Source organism: Eschscholzia californica, unplaced genomic scaffold (genome assembly GCF_041429995.1).
Source record: "Eschscholzia californica isolate CP2 unplaced genomic scaffold, dmEscCali1.0.p SCAF_4, whole genome shotgun sequence".
NCBI lineage: Eukaryota > Viridiplantae > Streptophyta > Magnoliopsida > Ranunculales > Papaveraceae > Eschscholzia > Eschscholzia californica.
The window spans coordinates 25,143,437-25,160,932 of record NW_028238461.1 but is presented as its reverse complement, the minus strand read 5'-3'; the positions used below and the strand labels follow the sequence as shown (position 1 = coordinate 25,160,932).

The 17,496-nt window shown below is 38.1% G+C and overlaps 1 protein-coding gene and 1 non-coding gene across 4 annotated transcripts; one reads left to right on the top strand and one right to left on the bottom strand.

The window, feature by feature from the left end:
• Positions 1-1,031: 1,031 nt before the first annotated feature.
• On the bottom strand, positions 1,032-9,777 carry LOC147543845 (ATP-dependent protease La (LON) domain protein). 3 transcript variants are annotated; one of them, XM_086633952.1, is made up of 11 exons: positions 9,455-9,683; positions 9,107-9,149; positions 8,634-8,939; positions 8,471-8,548; positions 7,342-7,448; positions 7,194-7,259; positions 3,864-3,965; positions 3,217-3,769; positions 2,573-2,778; positions 1,686-1,849; positions 1,032-1,344 (listed from the first exon to the last, which is right to left on the bottom strand). In XM_086633952.1, the coding sequence occupies exons 3-11, from the start codon at positions 8,743-8,745 to the stop codon at positions 1,209-1,211; spliced, it is 1,524 nt and encodes a 507-aa protein (XP_086490078.1). In that variant the 5' UTR covers positions 8,746-8,939; positions 9,107-9,149; positions 9,455-9,683; the 3' UTR covers positions 1,032-1,208. The 3 variants fall into 3 exon arrangements, with proteins under 3 accessions (XP_086490078.1, XP_086490077.1, XP_086490076.1); XM_086633951.1 differs by having other exon boundaries at positions 8,634-8,719; positions 9,455-9,673; XM_086633950.1 differs by lacking the exon at positions 9,107-9,149 and having other exon boundaries at positions 8,634-8,719; positions 9,455-9,777.
• Positions 9,778-12,292: 2,515 nt separating this feature from the next.
• Positions 12,293-12,366, top strand: TRNAW-CCA (transfer RNA tryptophan (anticodon CCA)). Its single transcript has one exon. It is a non-coding gene; the product is annotated as a tRNA-Trp (tRNA).
• The last annotated feature ends 5,130 nt before the right edge of the window (positions 12,367-17,496 follow it).

The following is a 17,496-nucleotide window of genomic DNA, read 5'->3' as shown; positions in this document are numbered from 1 at the left end:
CTCAATTTATCACCAACTCACCGTTTTAGCCCTTATCAGTGGCTAGCAATTCGGTTTACCCCTTATAGCCAAAATATTTCAACTCTTCTCGGGCCAATTTCCTCCCCGAACCACTTCGATCATCCATTGATATTCTCTTGCACTGGGTTGTAACGTTATCAAGCTTCGGTTTGAATCTCCTCCTTCTTCCTAATCTTAATCTTGTTAGGTACTTTAATTGGCGATACTATCTTGCCCTCTGTGAAGATCAAGTTTCCTGTCCCATTCATTTCCTTTCTGTCTAGAGTCAAGACTTTTTTCAGTACAGTGTTATTTACTCCAATCGGTTCAACGACCTCCTTTACTCCCACTTCCACTAGAAGCGGTTTTACGTCCTACAGTTCTCGGTTTTTGTTTCTTCTAACTTCTCCTTTTCTATACCAGCTATAAACTCGTCCATGCCCGTCAAAAATTTCGGGTTTATCGAGTATCGAGCAGTCGGGTTTCGGATTTTCAATATCGATTACATTTAAGAGTTTATTAATCTATTTTTACATCCTTTTGTCACGTCATCACCGCAATACAACCATCACATCCACGGCCCACCACCACATCTATATGTAGTGACGTATATATGAGTATAATACATACAAACATACCCAGGGGAGTCGGATAGCACTTCAAAATCCGCGCTTATTTCATCGGGTCGATCGGGTTGACCCCGCCTTGAATTTCGGGTACCCATGGGCTCTAACGGACTCGGGTGTCCATGACGAGTTTTGGGTTCTCGGATTTTTTCCTGTCCTTACGAATTACACACCATCTAGAAGTTCTGGAAATTTTTGAATCAGGAACGCAGAATGGTAATGATGATAAGGGTAATATAATGGTGATAATGGTAATATCCTGAAATATGCCTTTAAAGTCCAGAGCATAACCTTGCAAATATAATCAGACTCCTGAGTCAGTTATATGAAGGCAGACTTGATTCATGATAAGAACCCTAAAAATACTGAAACATCTCTAAATTTCAATCAGTAAAAACAAGAATAGATCATAACAGGCTTTAGCAACTATTTTTTCCAAAGCATTTGCAGTTTTACAGTCTTTACATAGTCTACTGTTAATATTTCTTTAACCTTTTAGAGATGGTTTGATTGTACATAAAAGAGCACTATATTTCTTATGTGAGGAAGGAACAAAAACCTCTTCGTAACTATTTGCAGGTTTTACCGAAGATCGTCTGCAACTTGGGAACTCCTGATCCCCCAAAATGATCTTGGCTTCAATTTCTTGTTGGTTGCAGTGAAAAGCCAGCCCATCTGTGACTCGCATGCGGCACACGTTGTGATTGTCCATGCATACCTACAAAATATAGTTTTCTTTTAGTACTGCACACAACAAAATAACTAATATGTTAAGACAACAACAATAGTAATGCTTATCCGGCCAATTAAAATAAATTTGATATGAAACTAAGCAGTTATGCTCGAGCAGTACATTAAGCAAAGAAGAAAAGGTGTTAGAAGGTTTATGCTCGAGCTTAAACCCAAACTCAACCCAAGTTTACAGATGTGGAACAACAATAGCAAAATCTTTGTAAATGCGGTTACATAGATGATTTGCCAATAGGTTGTGATGCATTATATAACGCAGTAGTTTGTAATTGTATTTACTGATAGAGGAAAGCAAGTTATGAGCCATACCCAGGAAACCAGCTATACTCCTTAACGGGACGTCCATTGAGTGCTAGACCGTTTGCTTTATATAGAGTCATGACCTCATGCACAAAACCATGTGGGTTCACATATGCACCAAGTGGACCGTCACTAGACATCACAAGCATATCACTTCGTTTTGCAATTATACTCTACAAGATAAAAATTATTAGTTATAAAGTGAGAATAGAATCAATACTAATATAAAACTTGCTTTAACGGGCAAGAGCACAGAACTTGTTTTCCTTTTTATGAAAAGTACACGTGCAGCAATATTGGTTACCGTATGTGTGTTACTAAGCAGTTGGAAACTTAGTCAATAGTGAATAATATCCGTCCAAAATAGCAGCATAAGATAAAACTCCTCAAATGTGCAAGTTATAAATGAAAAGGTTGTGCTAAGAAAATTCCACAAAAAAAGGATTCATTGGGTTAGATCTAGCGTATGATTAGCAGAATGACCAAGGGAATGAGGACTTTTCCTATTTCTGAAGAACCTTTACATATAAGAGGGCAGAATATATTGTGGTTTATAGGAACAAGAATATTAACGGCTGATATTTCTATGTAGATGCCCTAAATTTTACATATCAAGATTTCAGCTAAAGAGAGAAAATAAAACAATTTCACATCCATGAGATGAAGATGTATCTAAAGAATATTGTAAATTACCCCTTCCTTTCATATTAAGGTTGTCAAAGCCTTTAGAGTCAAGTAGCAACGACAATCTGAGTATTCTTCCGCAAACCCAAAACACTCAGTGGACAATCACGAAACGGTACTGGGAGGTTATGATAACACTAAATGACAATCACGATTTTCTTCCCTATAGTATTGGGATCTTAAGATAGCAAGAACTAAGGATGGTGAAATACCTGACAGGTTTTGCAGCGGACACGATCAAAACACTCAAGTAACTCAATTTCTCGCCGCAATCTGTAGGAAATTCCATCAACTTCTAGTAGTTCTTGTCTTGTTGATTCGGAAACAGGAATTTTACTAGCAATATGAAATGACATAAGATCGGGCTTCTGTAGAAAGTCTTCCATGCTTGGAGCCCTTATTATCTGTTTCCACATATCTGCAAAAGGTCCATTAAAAGTCAATACCGTCACCGAGAAAGCAAAGACAATATGACCTGACCAATATCTTAACTGAACAAAACCAGATTGAGATTCTGTTTTTGTTCTACACGTAAGCTAAAGAAAAAAAGTTGAGCATCAATCCTTATTAACACCACATGGTGTGCAAACTGTAGAAGACTAGGAGACAGAAAAGCTTTAATCTGCAAAATCATTATGTGTTCGTCGCGAGCTCGAGTTTTCTTTTGGTAAAAGCATGACCTGTATTCAAATATTTGTCTAACTGCGATTTGCGTTATAATCACTACTGTACTATCAAGTCATATAAAAGAGAGTTGAAATTAAGCACCTCCCAGATAAATTATCTAACAAAACAAAGATGTTCATCTTTCAGAATTGCATTATTAAACAAGGATTTAACTGAAAAATTATATTACCTGCAGCTCTGCGGGCAAGATAATAGGAATCATACATTTGGAAAACCCAGTGAGGCAAGTGAAACCTTGTCGGTCTACGCTTTGAAAACCCCCCTGTCCAGCCTTTTTGTACTGGACCTCTAGGAGACTGCTTTCCTAACTTGTACGCTGTGCCGAAACCAGTATTATCCGTTGCACCCCATTTGCCAACGGTGGTATGTGATGAAGATGTTTCTGGTTCATTACAATGAGATATTCCCAGCCGATGGCCCTGCTCACACTCTCCAGAGTCATCATCACTGTTCGTCAGTTCATCGATTCTATCGTAAGTGTTACAAGAATCTATCACGGATTGGTGTATTCTCAACTCTGTTGGTGAAAGATCATTCTCAAAGCTTGACTCAGACATTGAATCTGAATCGTTGGTTCCTTGACCTGGTTTTTTAATATCAGCAGCACCTGAAACGGAATATGAGAGGCCAAGTAAGTTAGTGACAGATGCTAGCTGTCCAAATGCGTCCCTTGGCGTCCTGAGAGGAGAATCTTCTTGAATGATCTGTATCTCTGCACAAGGCTGACAAAAGGCACAAAGATTTAGTTTCTTAAGATCTGAATGTAATGGCATACCTAGGTTATGCATTAATTTTAAGACACAATACCAATCTTACCGCTCCATCCACATCAATCCAACAACGTCGTAGATGAAATCGTTGTTGACCGCGAGTAACCATGTTTAAAGAACCATCCTCCAGCCGAATGTACTTACGAATCTGGAAAGTACAGTTCACTTAATAAGCCCATTGGCTAGAAAATAATTGTTAATAGTTGGCTCGTTCAAGATTAATAAATAAGTAGATGTGACTAGGATTAGCAAATGTTAATGGAGATGAAATATTATTGATATGAACAACCATGTGCACTGAAAAATCGTCCAGCCAATTTATTTCCGAATCTGGAAAGCCCATTTCATCTAATAAGCCCACTGTCAAGTAAATAGAGGCCAATGATTGAATGACCAGCCTCAGCCTCTACCTCACCTTGGACGCATCATTGCACCAGAAAGAAAGGTGCAGAAAGTACACAACAGCGAGAAAATTGCGTTCTTTTCTACTCCCCTAGACCCTATACGGCAGCCCGGGCTAGAGCCTTAAAGACCTTCTTGACCTTGAATCCAAGACTAAGAAATAAGAGATCAGTATAACTAGGATCAATAAATGTTAACTTAGATCAAATAGTGGTTGAACACATCACCCACATTGTTGATCATAAAACATGCACTGTAAGTTTATACTGTTAATAATAAATGTCAATGGTTGGTTAACCCGAGATAACATGCTTGCCAAAATAAGGAGTTGTCATGACTAAGACGGCTCAGTCTGCCAACCACAACCAGTCCACTTCGAAACTTCAACGACTGATTGGTAGAGCAAAACCCAAATCTCTAGGTTCCGATAGAAGGATATTTTCTGAAGTTCATCTGCTAGATGACATATGCAACCATCAAAAGGCGTTGTAAATCTGCCTTCTCATTGAAGCCCTTGCAATTGAGCGAAATTGCAAAACAATTCTTCCACTAGTCACAATTAAAAGGATGAAACAATGTAATTTGAAATCCTTCTAACTAACGTCAAACTAAGAACATATAGTTTGAAGAGCTAAAGAAGTTTGAGGCATCCATTTGTGGTACTGGGTTCCTACTATTTTGAGTGTTGGACACTCTTAAACCCCTTCCAATCCAAGTCACTAATAGTTCTGTTCACTGATATATCTAGAATATTTTAACTTGGTTATTTATTTTGATAAGCTTTTTGTTTTCGAATTTAACTAGACTTTATCTAGTGCCTATCTTTTAGGGTTCCTACACAGAAAAATTACCTTTTATCTATAACAGTACAATGCTTTATGCTGTAAGTGCTATTATTCTTTACAATTAAGAGATCATGATAAAACAAGCGTTTTATTAGAGTCAATCTATATCCTTCCAAAGAGGCGTAGGCACAACAACAACGATATTATTGCCTCTTTTATGTATTATTTCATGAAGAAGTCAGAAACACTATTTGGAAATAGTTCCTTGACTGGTCCCAGGCTCCGAAATATTGATCGATAGCAAAAATGTTACAATATTGTTTTCTTAAATTAAGGTAAGCTTTTTTTACACTTTTCTATTTTTATTAAATTAGAAATGAAATAATTATTAAGATGAAAGATTAAATAAAATATAATAGACGAAAATTACTCTCTTTCTCTAACAAACATTAACCAAGCTTATAAGTAGCTCGATGAATCTGTAATTCATTGATCAATTCTGATTGAATAAAATGAATCTTCTATCTTGAAAGTATAGCTTCTAACAGTTCTAAACCCCAGTAGAAACTGTTAACTAGTAACTACAAAAGCAAATCCTTAGCAATTCTTTCCTGAGCCAGTTGAGGTGAATGACATGTAGAGCTGATAATCTTCTATCTCCAGCATAAAATATACCACATTATGGCATCAAGCCTACATTTCACCACCTTTTTTAGTTTTTTAAGGTTTCTCTTTATAATAGTTCAGAATTGATAGTTTTAGATTTTTCGTTCTACACTTTTTGCTTCACTGATTATTATTTATTTGACAAGTTTCTTAGAGTTTAAGAGTCTTAGCCTTAGGACAAGAAAATTTTTGCTTCTCATCGTCTCTAGGGGCATGTCATGAGGATATCCGTTTTATCTATCTAAGGCCTGATGTAAGAACGTATCCAAGAAGCAAATATGTAGGGAAACATGTGATGATATTCGATTCGAACTCAATATAAGATATAACTAAATCAAACGATTTTATTGATAATATCAAACTCGTTCTTCAACTCTTCTTCCAAAATAATTCTTCAAAAGCTACTAAACTAAAACTACACTAATTATCAAATAAAACCGAAGCCCTTATTTATAATACTGAGAGTTTCCTAAATCTAATGGACTTCCTAGAACCTAATTTTACTCTACCAAGGTAGCCAACCAAATTATTCTCATGAAACAAACGAAAAATCAAAGAGAGGAGAAAGAGAGAGTTGGTTGAATATAAGCCATACTGATTTACATCAGGACCTGCATTGTTCAATCAGTGCTAGCAATTTTTCCAGAAAACTTCCTCAATTTTGGTGTGGATGGCGAACAAGCCTATATCCCTCGGTTCCAATACAACTTTTTACAAGCGTTGTCTCTATCTATTATTATCTAGAAATAACCAAGTCAGTAATGACCGGACAAAGTGAACCCCTCGCATACGAAACAACAAAAGATCTACTTACAAATAAGAATTCCATCAAATTGAGTATGATTCTAGGTGCAACAACATCTACTACGTCACGGACATCAATGAAATGGTTATTTTATTCTTAACATTAGAAATGAGAGTTTTATTTATTTCTTTAAAACTTAAATGATTAGTAAGTCATTGTGTATGCATGTAGTTTTATGCCAATCCATACAACTTCCTAGTTAACAACAAGTGTGCTTCTGTCTAGATTGCATAGCAGGTATAAATTTCAGGTGGAGTAATTTTCAGCTATGATCCCAGTCCCGTGTGTGCTTAGTAAGATGATCATTAACAATTTGTCCCTAAATGTGACAGACTTCCGCCACAATAACAAATATCAATAGAAAATTGCAGCAAGTTATGCCGAATGTTCTGTATTAATTGTACCTGGAAACTTATATAGTCAATTAAAGACAGTAATTACACTTCATCCTAGCTATGTATGAATTGACGTATGACTAGTAGATGGTTACAGACTTTTGTGATGAGTATAACAACTAACAAGAACCTGAACAACGGGAGCTCAGTTAAAATGACCTTGCACTTAGACTGCAGATTCACATATTACATGCATTTGCGAAGTTTCTTTAATCTTGATTTACTAACATTTCATCCATAGTTCAATAAAATGGAAGAGATACTAGAATTATGATATATCTGTTTCCGTGGAAGCGAAAATAGAACAAGCAAAGAGACTATACCTCCGCTGTTGTCCCAACATTTGCAAAACGGAGACTAAAATCATCAGGATGTCTATGAACACGAACCTGCATGAAGGTTGCAGATATTGTTTAACTTTCTCATATTAGCTGAAAGAAGCCAAGCAACTCCAGGAGGTAGATCACATACCACACCTATAGTGTAAGGTGCTTGATTCAGAGCTCTTTCCACAGCAGCCTTAAATCTAGGTTGAACAACTCTCAGAGGAAGGGTGGCCTCAGGGAATAGGACAACTCCTGATATAGAGACAACTAGATGAACTATGCCAAGTGTAAAGCAACAAAATTTTACAGCATTGATATAAAAAATCATTGACAAGAAGCTTTGAAAAGTTGAACTTTAAACATCTTAGAAGGCACTTAAGAAAGAGCACGCCACACTTGTTGGGGCCAGCTTACTCTGGGTCTGGGAGAATTTGCGGTCACTCTCCTTTTCTTTTTCTTGAGCAAAAATTAGTTTCTTCAAAAAAAATTAGATCTTTGAATAGAAGAACATTGAGCCAATCATATACTTAAAGGCTGGTATTGATTCTGCAATAGTGATGCATATAATGCCCTCCGACTGACTTCAAATACAGTATCCTTTTCCTTCAATATCTTTCAAATTCATAAAAACTTACTTTAAGCTAGTAAAATTCTGCCCGAAGACAAAGAATTGGAAGTTGAATATACGCTACATATCCTAGAAATACTTCTTATCAAGAAGAAAGGACAATTTAAATAACCTTGGTTTAGGACAAGACTGTATTTTATCTTTCAAATTGGGAATTTTCTTCTCTACAGTTAGCATATCTTCTTTTATTTCTTAGGATTTTATTTTTCGGATTAGCGGTTCCGCAGTTCTAAAAGACTATATTTTATATTTTGGGTGCTTAGTTCTTCCAAATTTACCGCTTTTCTAAGCTAGCGAGTTATTACAGTAAACTTCAGTGTTTACTCATTCAAGTAACCTTAATTTTATATTACGATAATACGTCACCATTTACTAATTTGATTGATTAATTCCTTATGCTATGTATATAAATAACTAAACACTGAAATATAATATGAAACACAACCATATAATCTATAATATGGAAATCCTACTCGCTTCTCCTCATACGCTCCACTAACTTTAGACACCCCAATTGCAGCCCTATTTTCACCCTTCGCAAATTTTCTTGAGAAGACTTCTTTGTGTTCACTAAAAATTCATTCTCCTATTCTTTCTCAAAGGAAAAACTAAGTATCATACTCGGAAGGTGGAAGCAGAAATTTACCTTCAAGATAGAACATTGGGACGGTCAAAATAGCACCACCATCCAAGAATGATACCCTACGTTGGGTGTCTTCAACATCTGGCGCAGCATATGAGCCTGATTAGAAAACTTCTTTTTTGAAAGAAATAATGACTGAGAAGTGGACAGAAAAGCGTATACTTACCACCAAGATAAGAATGCATGGAAGCCAAACCCATATCAAAGGTAAAACCACCTAACTCTCCTGCTCCTCCATCATCTCCGCGCTCCCTTATTAAATGAGACAGAGAATCCATTAATTGATAAATAAATTATTTAAGCAATAGAAACAAATATAATAAAGCAAGAAGTAACTCCGTTAAAGGAATGAAATAGACATAAAAAATTCCCAACTTGAACGATAAACATGGCAATTATTAAGCAAAGGTCAATCCTAAAAAGACTACACCCAGAGCAGTAGACATTTGCCAATGTTGCAGCTAACAAATGCCTGTAACAAAAGATCCTTTTGATGATTAGCTACTACAAGTATCAGTTATTAACAATTAGTAGCTTAGGTCTGTTCAATATGCAACAATGTTGCAAATCAAGTTAATCCAGATGATTAATAGTAAAACCTAGGAAAGAAAATAGAATTCAACAAGTTACTATACTTACAAGCTGATCTTGTCAAAACAAATAAACCAATCGATCGCATTATCTGAGAATACACAAAAGAAATCATAGAGAAACTTATTCCTATATTTCAATTTTGAGTCAAGAACTATAACTGTCGTTCAATAAAGGAAGGAAGGAACGGAACTCTCTAATTAGGGTTTTGTTTAATCACAAATCTCAAAACCTACTGAATTCTTATACTAGAAGAGTATTACGAATTCTTTCTAAAGAGAACACATAATCAAATAAATCTAAAGAAAAATTAAGAATTAAATCATGAAGAAATTAATATAATAATATCAATAAAAATGAAAGAGAAATGGAAATGAAAGAACTCTTTAGATTTACATGAAATCTTCTTCATCAGATGAAGAGTAATGAATGTTATCGACTTCTTCGATCTGTAATTCCTCCATATCCAGCTCCCTGATATGCTCCATTTGGAGTCTTTCTCTTTCTAAAATTCTTTCTTCGTCCATTCTTTTTGTTTATCTGATTGAGAGAGAGAAAGAAGTGAAGTTTGTCTGAGCTCTGAAGAAGAAGAAGATCTCTCAAATAATACAGACCAATTTCTTTCATCAGGAGTAGACAGGTGTCGCACCGTTTGGTTCGAGATCCACCTAGGTTTGGAAATTCTACTCGGATGGCCCCGTCCTGTTCCGATCCCTCACATCGGGCTACCACCTACGGGAGGGAATATAGCCCCGAATCGGGCACCCCGTCTAGAGCGGATTGTCACGGACCAAAATTGGAGGCCCCAACTAGCAGCTCAGGTGGCCCAGACCAGTAGCATGTTAGCACCAAGGTGCAGCCCAAACAGCCCATATTTGTGTGCATCAAACAGGAGCAACATCTTGGGCCAGACAGTAGCTACACTTTGGGCCAGGCAGCAGCTTGCACAACTCAGAATAGCAGCCCAGATTCAGCATGCACGGATGGGACAAAGTGTGTTGGGCTGCCTAGTGCATTAGACAAGGTTTCAAGCTCCAAGTTGGCCCAGTGGAGCTCTCTAGAGCATTTGGGAGATATTTTGGTTGGAAGAGTCTAGAGTTTCTTGGAGACCAAGGCATTCTAGAGAATTCCCAAGAACCTTCCTAGCCATTCGATGCATTCCAAATGGCTTAATCATAGTCATCCATTGTATACCCAAACTAGTATAAATAGGGGTGAATCCCTCATTTGTAAAAAAAAAAAAAAAAAAAAAAAAAAAAAAAAAAAAAAAAAAAAAAAATCTCAACATCCTTTCCTAATCCAATTTTGACTTCTAACTACCATCTAAAACCCTTTTCTCTCTCTACATCTCTCCCATAACCGTTCCTTTAGAAACTGTCGTGGTTTCTCCGGGGAAGGGTTTTCCTTCGCCGAATCCTTTTATTTTATATGTATCATAAATAAATTTGCTTTGTTTCTGTACTGAGGCTAAAAACCTAAATCAAAGAACTAGAGATCTCTCTCTCGAAAATGGAAATGATGGAAAATCTACCTCTGAATCCAACTCAAGTAGAAGACATTTTTGATCCTTCACTACATCTAGAAGCACATTCAGGCTTTACAGAAGGATTTAAAGATTGTTTGATCTCAGGAACAGAAATGGAAAAAAAGTGGATCTAAATCTAGGTTTGGAGGGTTCGAATAAACTTTGCACCAACAAATGGAGTGGTGGTGGAACAAAGAGATTTGAACATAGTGGTGGTGGTGGTGATGTGATGGTGGAGGCGTTTTAAATTGCTGGTAGTGGGTGGTGGTGGAGAAGAAGGATGTGGGTTTATGTTGTGGTGATTCATGATGGTGGTGGATGGTGGTGGAGAAGAGGGTTATGGGTAGTTTCTGTGATGGTGTTTTTTTATGGTGGTGGTGGTGGAGCGATTGGGTTTTACGGCGAGATCGGGTGGTGTTTCATGATGGTGGTGTGGCGGTGACGAGACGGCGACGATTCTCCGGTGATGGAGCGGTTTTCAGGCGACAGTTGCGGTTTTCCGGCGACGATGGCGGTTTTCCGGTGACGGTGGCGGTTTCCCGGCGATAGCATCGGCGGCTCTTTACTTTAATTGTCTTAGTACTGTAATGTTCTTTATTTTCTTTAGTCGGCCTTCAGGGTCTTTTAGTCTAATCTTTAGGATCCTTTTGTCAATCCTTCGGGGGTTCTTTTCTCGGATCTTTAGGATCCTTTGTGTCTAGTCCAATTTCTTTCCCTTCATGAGGCACTTGTGCATTTAAAGGTATGCAACTCTCATGAAGTTTTCAGAGGAGAGAAATAACAATTATCGTCCATGTAAATCGTGATTGTATCACTTATGAATGGATATGTTTCCTTTGGATCAAAAAAAAAAAAAACAAGTTGAGAGCAACCAAGTTGGTATCATAGAGAGTGAGTGACTTGGGAAGTATGCCCATTTGTAAAGAGTTTTTCATAAGCAATAAAGCTTAGAGTTTTCTCTTAAGTGTTCTTGTGCATACTTTAGAAGCTTACTTGTTGGAGCATTATAGTGTTGGAAGTTGCCTTATAGTCATAGTTACATAGGCATTCCAAAGAAAAGGCTTAGACTTGTGCAGGAAAAGAAGCTACACAAGTGCCCCACGGAGTAAAGAACATAGTCGAGATTTTACCCCGTGACAGGATGAACACCTCTTTTTCCAATGCAGGTGGATAAGTTGTGCGGGTCATACAGTGACAGAGCGGATGTAATGATACATAAAATGGTCAATCGTTGACTGATGTCAAGAATAGAACAGAAGTCTAACGCGTCAACCCGTCTCAATGCAACAGGACCAATAGGCCCAAAGAGATCCGCCACCTAAGGCCAGAACTGGGAGGTCAGTCACATCATCTAAGGAGCTCCAACCTTGTTCCACCTAAAATATAACCAGGTCTACTCTGTGGAAAACAAGACAGGGATTCTCTACAATGACTTTGTATACCAATTGAAAGAGATGTAGCACAGCTTGGTATCACGTTTGTTATGGGTACAAAATGTCACGAGTTCATATCCTGACATCCCTACCTATTCCTTCTCCTACGGGCAGTAACAAGTATGGGCAATAACGGGGGGATCCATTAAGATCGATGAAAATTGGATAGACTCAATCTTTCAGTTTATGACGTTATCTGCATGCAAGGTGTATTAGGCGTACAAAAAGAATATTTTTCTTTCTTTTCTTTACTGTCTTATCTATTGTGATAAGAAAGCGCTCTTAGTTCAGCTCGGCAGAACGTGGGTCTCCAGAACCCGATGTCGTAGGTTCAAATCCTACAGAGCGTGATTCTATTCTTCTTAGGTCGAATTTCAATGAAATAACTTCACTAACTTGAACAACAAACTGAACCCGAATTTGACCTCCTGCGGGTTAAAAAAACAAGGGGGTCAATAAAAAAATGAGATCTTACTTAATCAAAGATCTAACTGATCACCGCGCATGTATTGTAAATATGGAGTTACAAATATGGGGGTCCACGTAAGCAAGGCCGATGCCTTACACCCTAAACGTGGGAAGGCAGAAGCGCGTCGCACGCTTACCGACTTAATCCTGAATCTTCCTAAAGATCTTAGTCAGCTACGATCCTAAGTGTTTAACTAACTTGGGGTTCAAGAGTCTCAAAGAAGGAAACATCTTCTTCAAGATATATCAACTCGACAGCTTATCTACGAAGTATCCTTGAACAGTGGAACTTCTAATTATCTTAAATACGAGATAAACTCAATAAGAAACCCTAAACTTCCTAACTACCGAAGAGTAGTCTTAATCCCGAACGGTGGATCAAAACCGCTTTATCCGCACCGTATATCACAATCGGTCCTAAGCAGCCTATAAAAGGGCATCACATCACCTTCACCAAGGTAAGCTCAACACGTTCCATAGTGATCACTCAATACTCATTATTTAACTGCAAAGGGCAATTTGACTGTCTTGAGCGTCTAATAGGTTTCCGAACACTTTGCAGGTTTTCACCCAGGTTTCCAAGAGCAAGGAGCGGGAGTTAGTAGGAGAAGTGTTATTTATCTAGACGAAGCATCAATCAAACAGACGATTCAGCATCAAGGTCTCTATTTTCTGACTGTAATCAGAATTGACATTTTTTAACATCAACAGGATGAACACCTCTTTTTTCGATGTAGTTTTCATTAACCATATGGTATGAACTTTTACTTCCATCAAGCATAAACTGAAACCATTCAGGTAGTTGGGTTGAAGAAATTAAATGTTGTATTGATACTTTTCAAGGAAACTGGTTACTAGGGCATATGGGTAGTATCACTTTTACAACCTACCTTTACAACGTATGGATCGAACAAAATGATCGAGTATTCAGAGGTGAGTATGACCAACAGAGATGATTCTAAGGGAGGTAGTAAACAAAATCATGATCAAAGTTATGTTTTGGTAGCGGAGAACTGTTGCAACAAGGGAAGCTGGACAATTACGTAACCGATGGAACATTATAGTCCCACTTACTATAAAGCAAACGAAGATTGATAAAATGGCTAAAACTGAATGCAGGTTACGCCATTATGAACAGTGATGGGTCCTTTGATGCATTAACATGGGGTTATGGATAGGGTTGGGAAAACGGTCTGGAAACCCGAGACCCGATCCTAACCGCCCGGACCGTTATGACCAGGCGCCCGAACGAAGCTCGGGTCGGACTTACCCGACCCGTGTTATCGGGTTAAACCGGTCGGGACACGGGTAAGCCTCCTACCCGAGTCCCGACCCATTATACCCGCCCGCTACTAACCAAAATCCGACCACCTGTTTCCTCCGCCCGATCACCCTTGTAAGTTTATGATTGAATGGTAAATAGTATAAATTTTTTGCCTTCAAAGGGCCTTGTTTTGTGAAGCAAAGGAAGAGGTTATATATATAACCTCTACCCTTCTCCTTTATCTTTAACCCAACAATGTGACACTAAATAGTTGGAACTTACTTGAAGTTGAAGAGAGTACCTATATTATCTCTCCTTGAACCTTTATTTTAAACTCAATAGTGTGGGACTAAATACTTAGTGAGGGTAAGAAGTTTTGCCTTTCGGAAGAGCCTTGTTTTGTGAACCAGTGGAAGAGGTTAGATATATAACCTCTACCTATCTCCTTTATCTTTAACCCAACAATGTGCCACTAAATAGTGGGAGCTTACTTAAGTTTTGTGCTTTGAAGACCCTTGTTTTATGAATTGAAGGAAGAGATTACATATATTATCTCTCCTTGAACCTTTATTTTAAACCCAGTAGTGTGGGACTAAATTGTTGGAGAGCTTAATTACATTTATGGTTTTCAAAGGGGCTTATTTTGTGAAGCAAAGGAAGGTTATATATAACCTCACCCATTTCTTCTTTATCTTTATCACCAAAGATGTAGGACTAAATAGTTTGTGAGCTTAAAAAATTTAAGCAAGTGGGAATAATCCCATATCATTGGGACAAAAGATAAAGAAGTTTGGGTAAGGATTATTTATATCTTCCTTACCCAAACGCATTATGTATTCTTTCTGTAGTCCCACATCATTCGGACCAAAGAGAAAGTGGCTCAAGTAATGGTTATTTATATCCTACTTTAAACATTAAATCTCCCACCCAAAAGTATCAAACTATTAAAAAAAAAAATTAAATAAGGGAACCCGTGACCCGTCCGCCCGCAACCGCCAAAGCTCGAGCGGGCTCGTGGGCATAACCGGGCCGCGGACACTCAAATAGGTGATGTAGTCCGGCCCGAAGTGCCCGGCTGACCCTATCAGACAAAAGAAGTTCTGATCCGCCCGAGTTCGTGAAGCAAATGCTCGTGCTTGACTGAGCCCGACCGATTCTCACCCCTAGTTATGGAGCGATCTTATAGGACCATAATGGTGACACCGTTGTCAACAACAAGCATATCGGTTTTGATGCATGAAATGGAAGGAGTGAAATTAGGTCTCCAACTTGCTTTAAATTTGGTAGGCGGAGAGTAATCTTAGATACTAATTCTGCTCTAACTATGTTTGTTCTGACCAATTATGAGAAGCAGTCTTCCTGGTAAATTATGCGAGTCGCACGGGAAATCAAATATGTTCGATCAAGGATCTCTGTCGGAACATAAATCAGGTCGTCGACTAACTCTTGAAGATGCGACCTAGGTCGAGAATCATCGAGATGCCGCCTTTAGCAGTTCTGGAAGACTTAGAGAAGATACTGATTGATGATAAAATGTGTGTAATTAGAGTTCGTCGTAGTTAATCGTTAGCACTTTTAAAGTTTTTTTGGTTTGTTGTATTCGTTATTTCATTCTTTCGTTTATTTTTCCTTGGAAGGGTCGGGCCCATCGACAATTTCGAAATAAAAGTCTAGAAGGCTTGATACCAGTTGAAAAAATAACCTCGTTTGAAGGCATCATTGTGCAATGTCAGCTCTACCTGATCCAATATCCTCAATGGGCTGCCACTAAATACGGGTTGAAACCCGATCGGGCTAGGTCACCGCAGAGTAGTACCATTCATCTGGGCTGACCAGTTGCCTCATGTCTTTTATGTTTATAAAGATGCAGGCGGGTTCGGGTTTTGTATTTCTCGACTATCTAGTGTTTGTTACCCACTCAATCCCGTTTCAGGTTTACAGGGTGGAGGACATTATAGAGCTCGAGAAATTCTTATGAAGGTGATCAAATGTGCCTCCTTAGGCACACAACCAAAAAGGGCATGCCCTTAGGCACAACTCAAACAGATGACCCTGAAACACAACCAAATGAGGAGAAGTTCTACCCACACCCTTATCTAAAAGGTTTTGTCTCTAAAAGCACCCACTGCAACGATATAAACTACTAAAGGCGCTCACAGACAAGAAGGAACACATTTCGACTTTCTTCCTTGCAATTTTTTCTAAATCAACCCGCAGGACACTAATGGTTTGTTTGGATGTAGGATTTCTGAGTCGAATTACTAGAAAAAATGGTGTCTTTGAAAACAAAAACCGTATTTTCAAAAATCATTCGTTTTTTTTCTTTCAAAAACCATTTTTCCAGGAAACTGTTTTCCTTTTCAAAAAAGAAACAAGAGAACTAGCTATTAATGCATCCCACAATAAAGTCTTGTTAGTATGATAATAGAAATGTCGGACCATATATAACCAGGCCACAAAAAAGACCTACTAGTCTAATAATGGAAAAATCAAGCTTTAACCAGGCTATGAGAAAGCCTTGCTAGCTTGACGATGGAACAATCAGATCATAACCAAGCCATGAAAAAATTCTTCTAGTCTGAAAATGGAACAATCAGACCATAGTCAGGTCACATAAGAGTCCTACTAGCCTGATGATGGAACAACTAGACCATCATCAGGCAAAGACATAGCCCTGCTTCGTCAGACACCAAAAGCCTTGTGAAAAAGTGTTCAAACAATGGTCTTATGAATAACAATGAACTTCGAATATCCTCCCTACAGGCACGAGCAATATTTTACCTTCTTTATAGGTATATAAGCATATCTCAGCAAAATAAGTGTTGAACCAAGATTCTACGTATCAACATGCCAGTTTTACATTATCTTTGCTAACTTTAATGTCTTTCATTTGAGAACTCGCTAGTGTAGGGCAGTCAAAGGACAAAGCCGAGCAACATCGATCAAGGTCGAACTGAAGTGCTTACTTGTGAAGGTTGGTGTCATTTCAATGTTCACCCGCATAATTCGAACCTCAAGGTCTGATACCTGGCTCAAAATTCAAAGGGTCAGATAAGAGGTTTTAGGTTATAATGAGGAAAGTTTTTTTAATAATACTCGGGTATGGTCAGAGCTGGACTTTTTGTTTAGAGGGCGTGATAAAAGAAATTACAGGCAAAAAAGAAAGTTAAATAAATAACATAAGTCTATTACAAAAGAAATTACTGAGTACGAAGAAGGTAATCAAAAGAAAAAGCAACAAAAATCTTCTCATACAAGATGGAGCGCAGGATAATAGCCGACCAAAGCGTTGGAGGATCAGATAACTTTATCAAAACAACTGATGTCAAAATTTATCAATCTTCGAATTAGTCTAAACCGTTAGATCGTGATACTGGATCTCCTCCGATTGACGAATCTGCTTCTTTGGTTCCCGCTCCTGAAAACCTGGGGGAAAACCTGCAAAGAATTCGGAAACCTCTTTGACACTCAAGACAGTCATATTGCCCTTCGAAGTTAAAAGATCGAGTACTGAATGAACCTTGGAGTTCTTGGATTCAACATACCTCCTTCGAGGTAATTTGACGCCTTTTTATAGGTTGCTTTGGACCGATTGTTGATAGACGACGTGGATGAAGGGGTTCAGATCCAACGTTCAGGATTAAGACTATTATTCGGTAGTTAGGAGATTTAGCGTTTCCTCTTTGAGTTTATCTTGTATCTTGGATATTTAGAAGTTCCTTCATTCTATGATCCTTGTTACATATCC

Bases quoted from the DNA above. Each gene is read 5' to 3' on its own strand.
- LOC147543845 (XM_086633950.1), bottom strand. From the start codon at position 9,585: ATGGACGAAGAAAGAATTTTAGAAAGAGAAAGACTCCAAATGGAGCAT. The intron at 7,449-8,470 runs GTAAATTTCTGC...TCTCTATATCAG, and splicing joins CCCAATGTTCTATCTTGAAG to GAGTTGTCCTATTCCCTGAG. The intron at 7,260-7,341 runs GTATGTGATCTA...ACCTTCATGCAG, and splicing joins CACCTTACACTATAGGTGTG to GTTCGTGTTCATAGACATCC.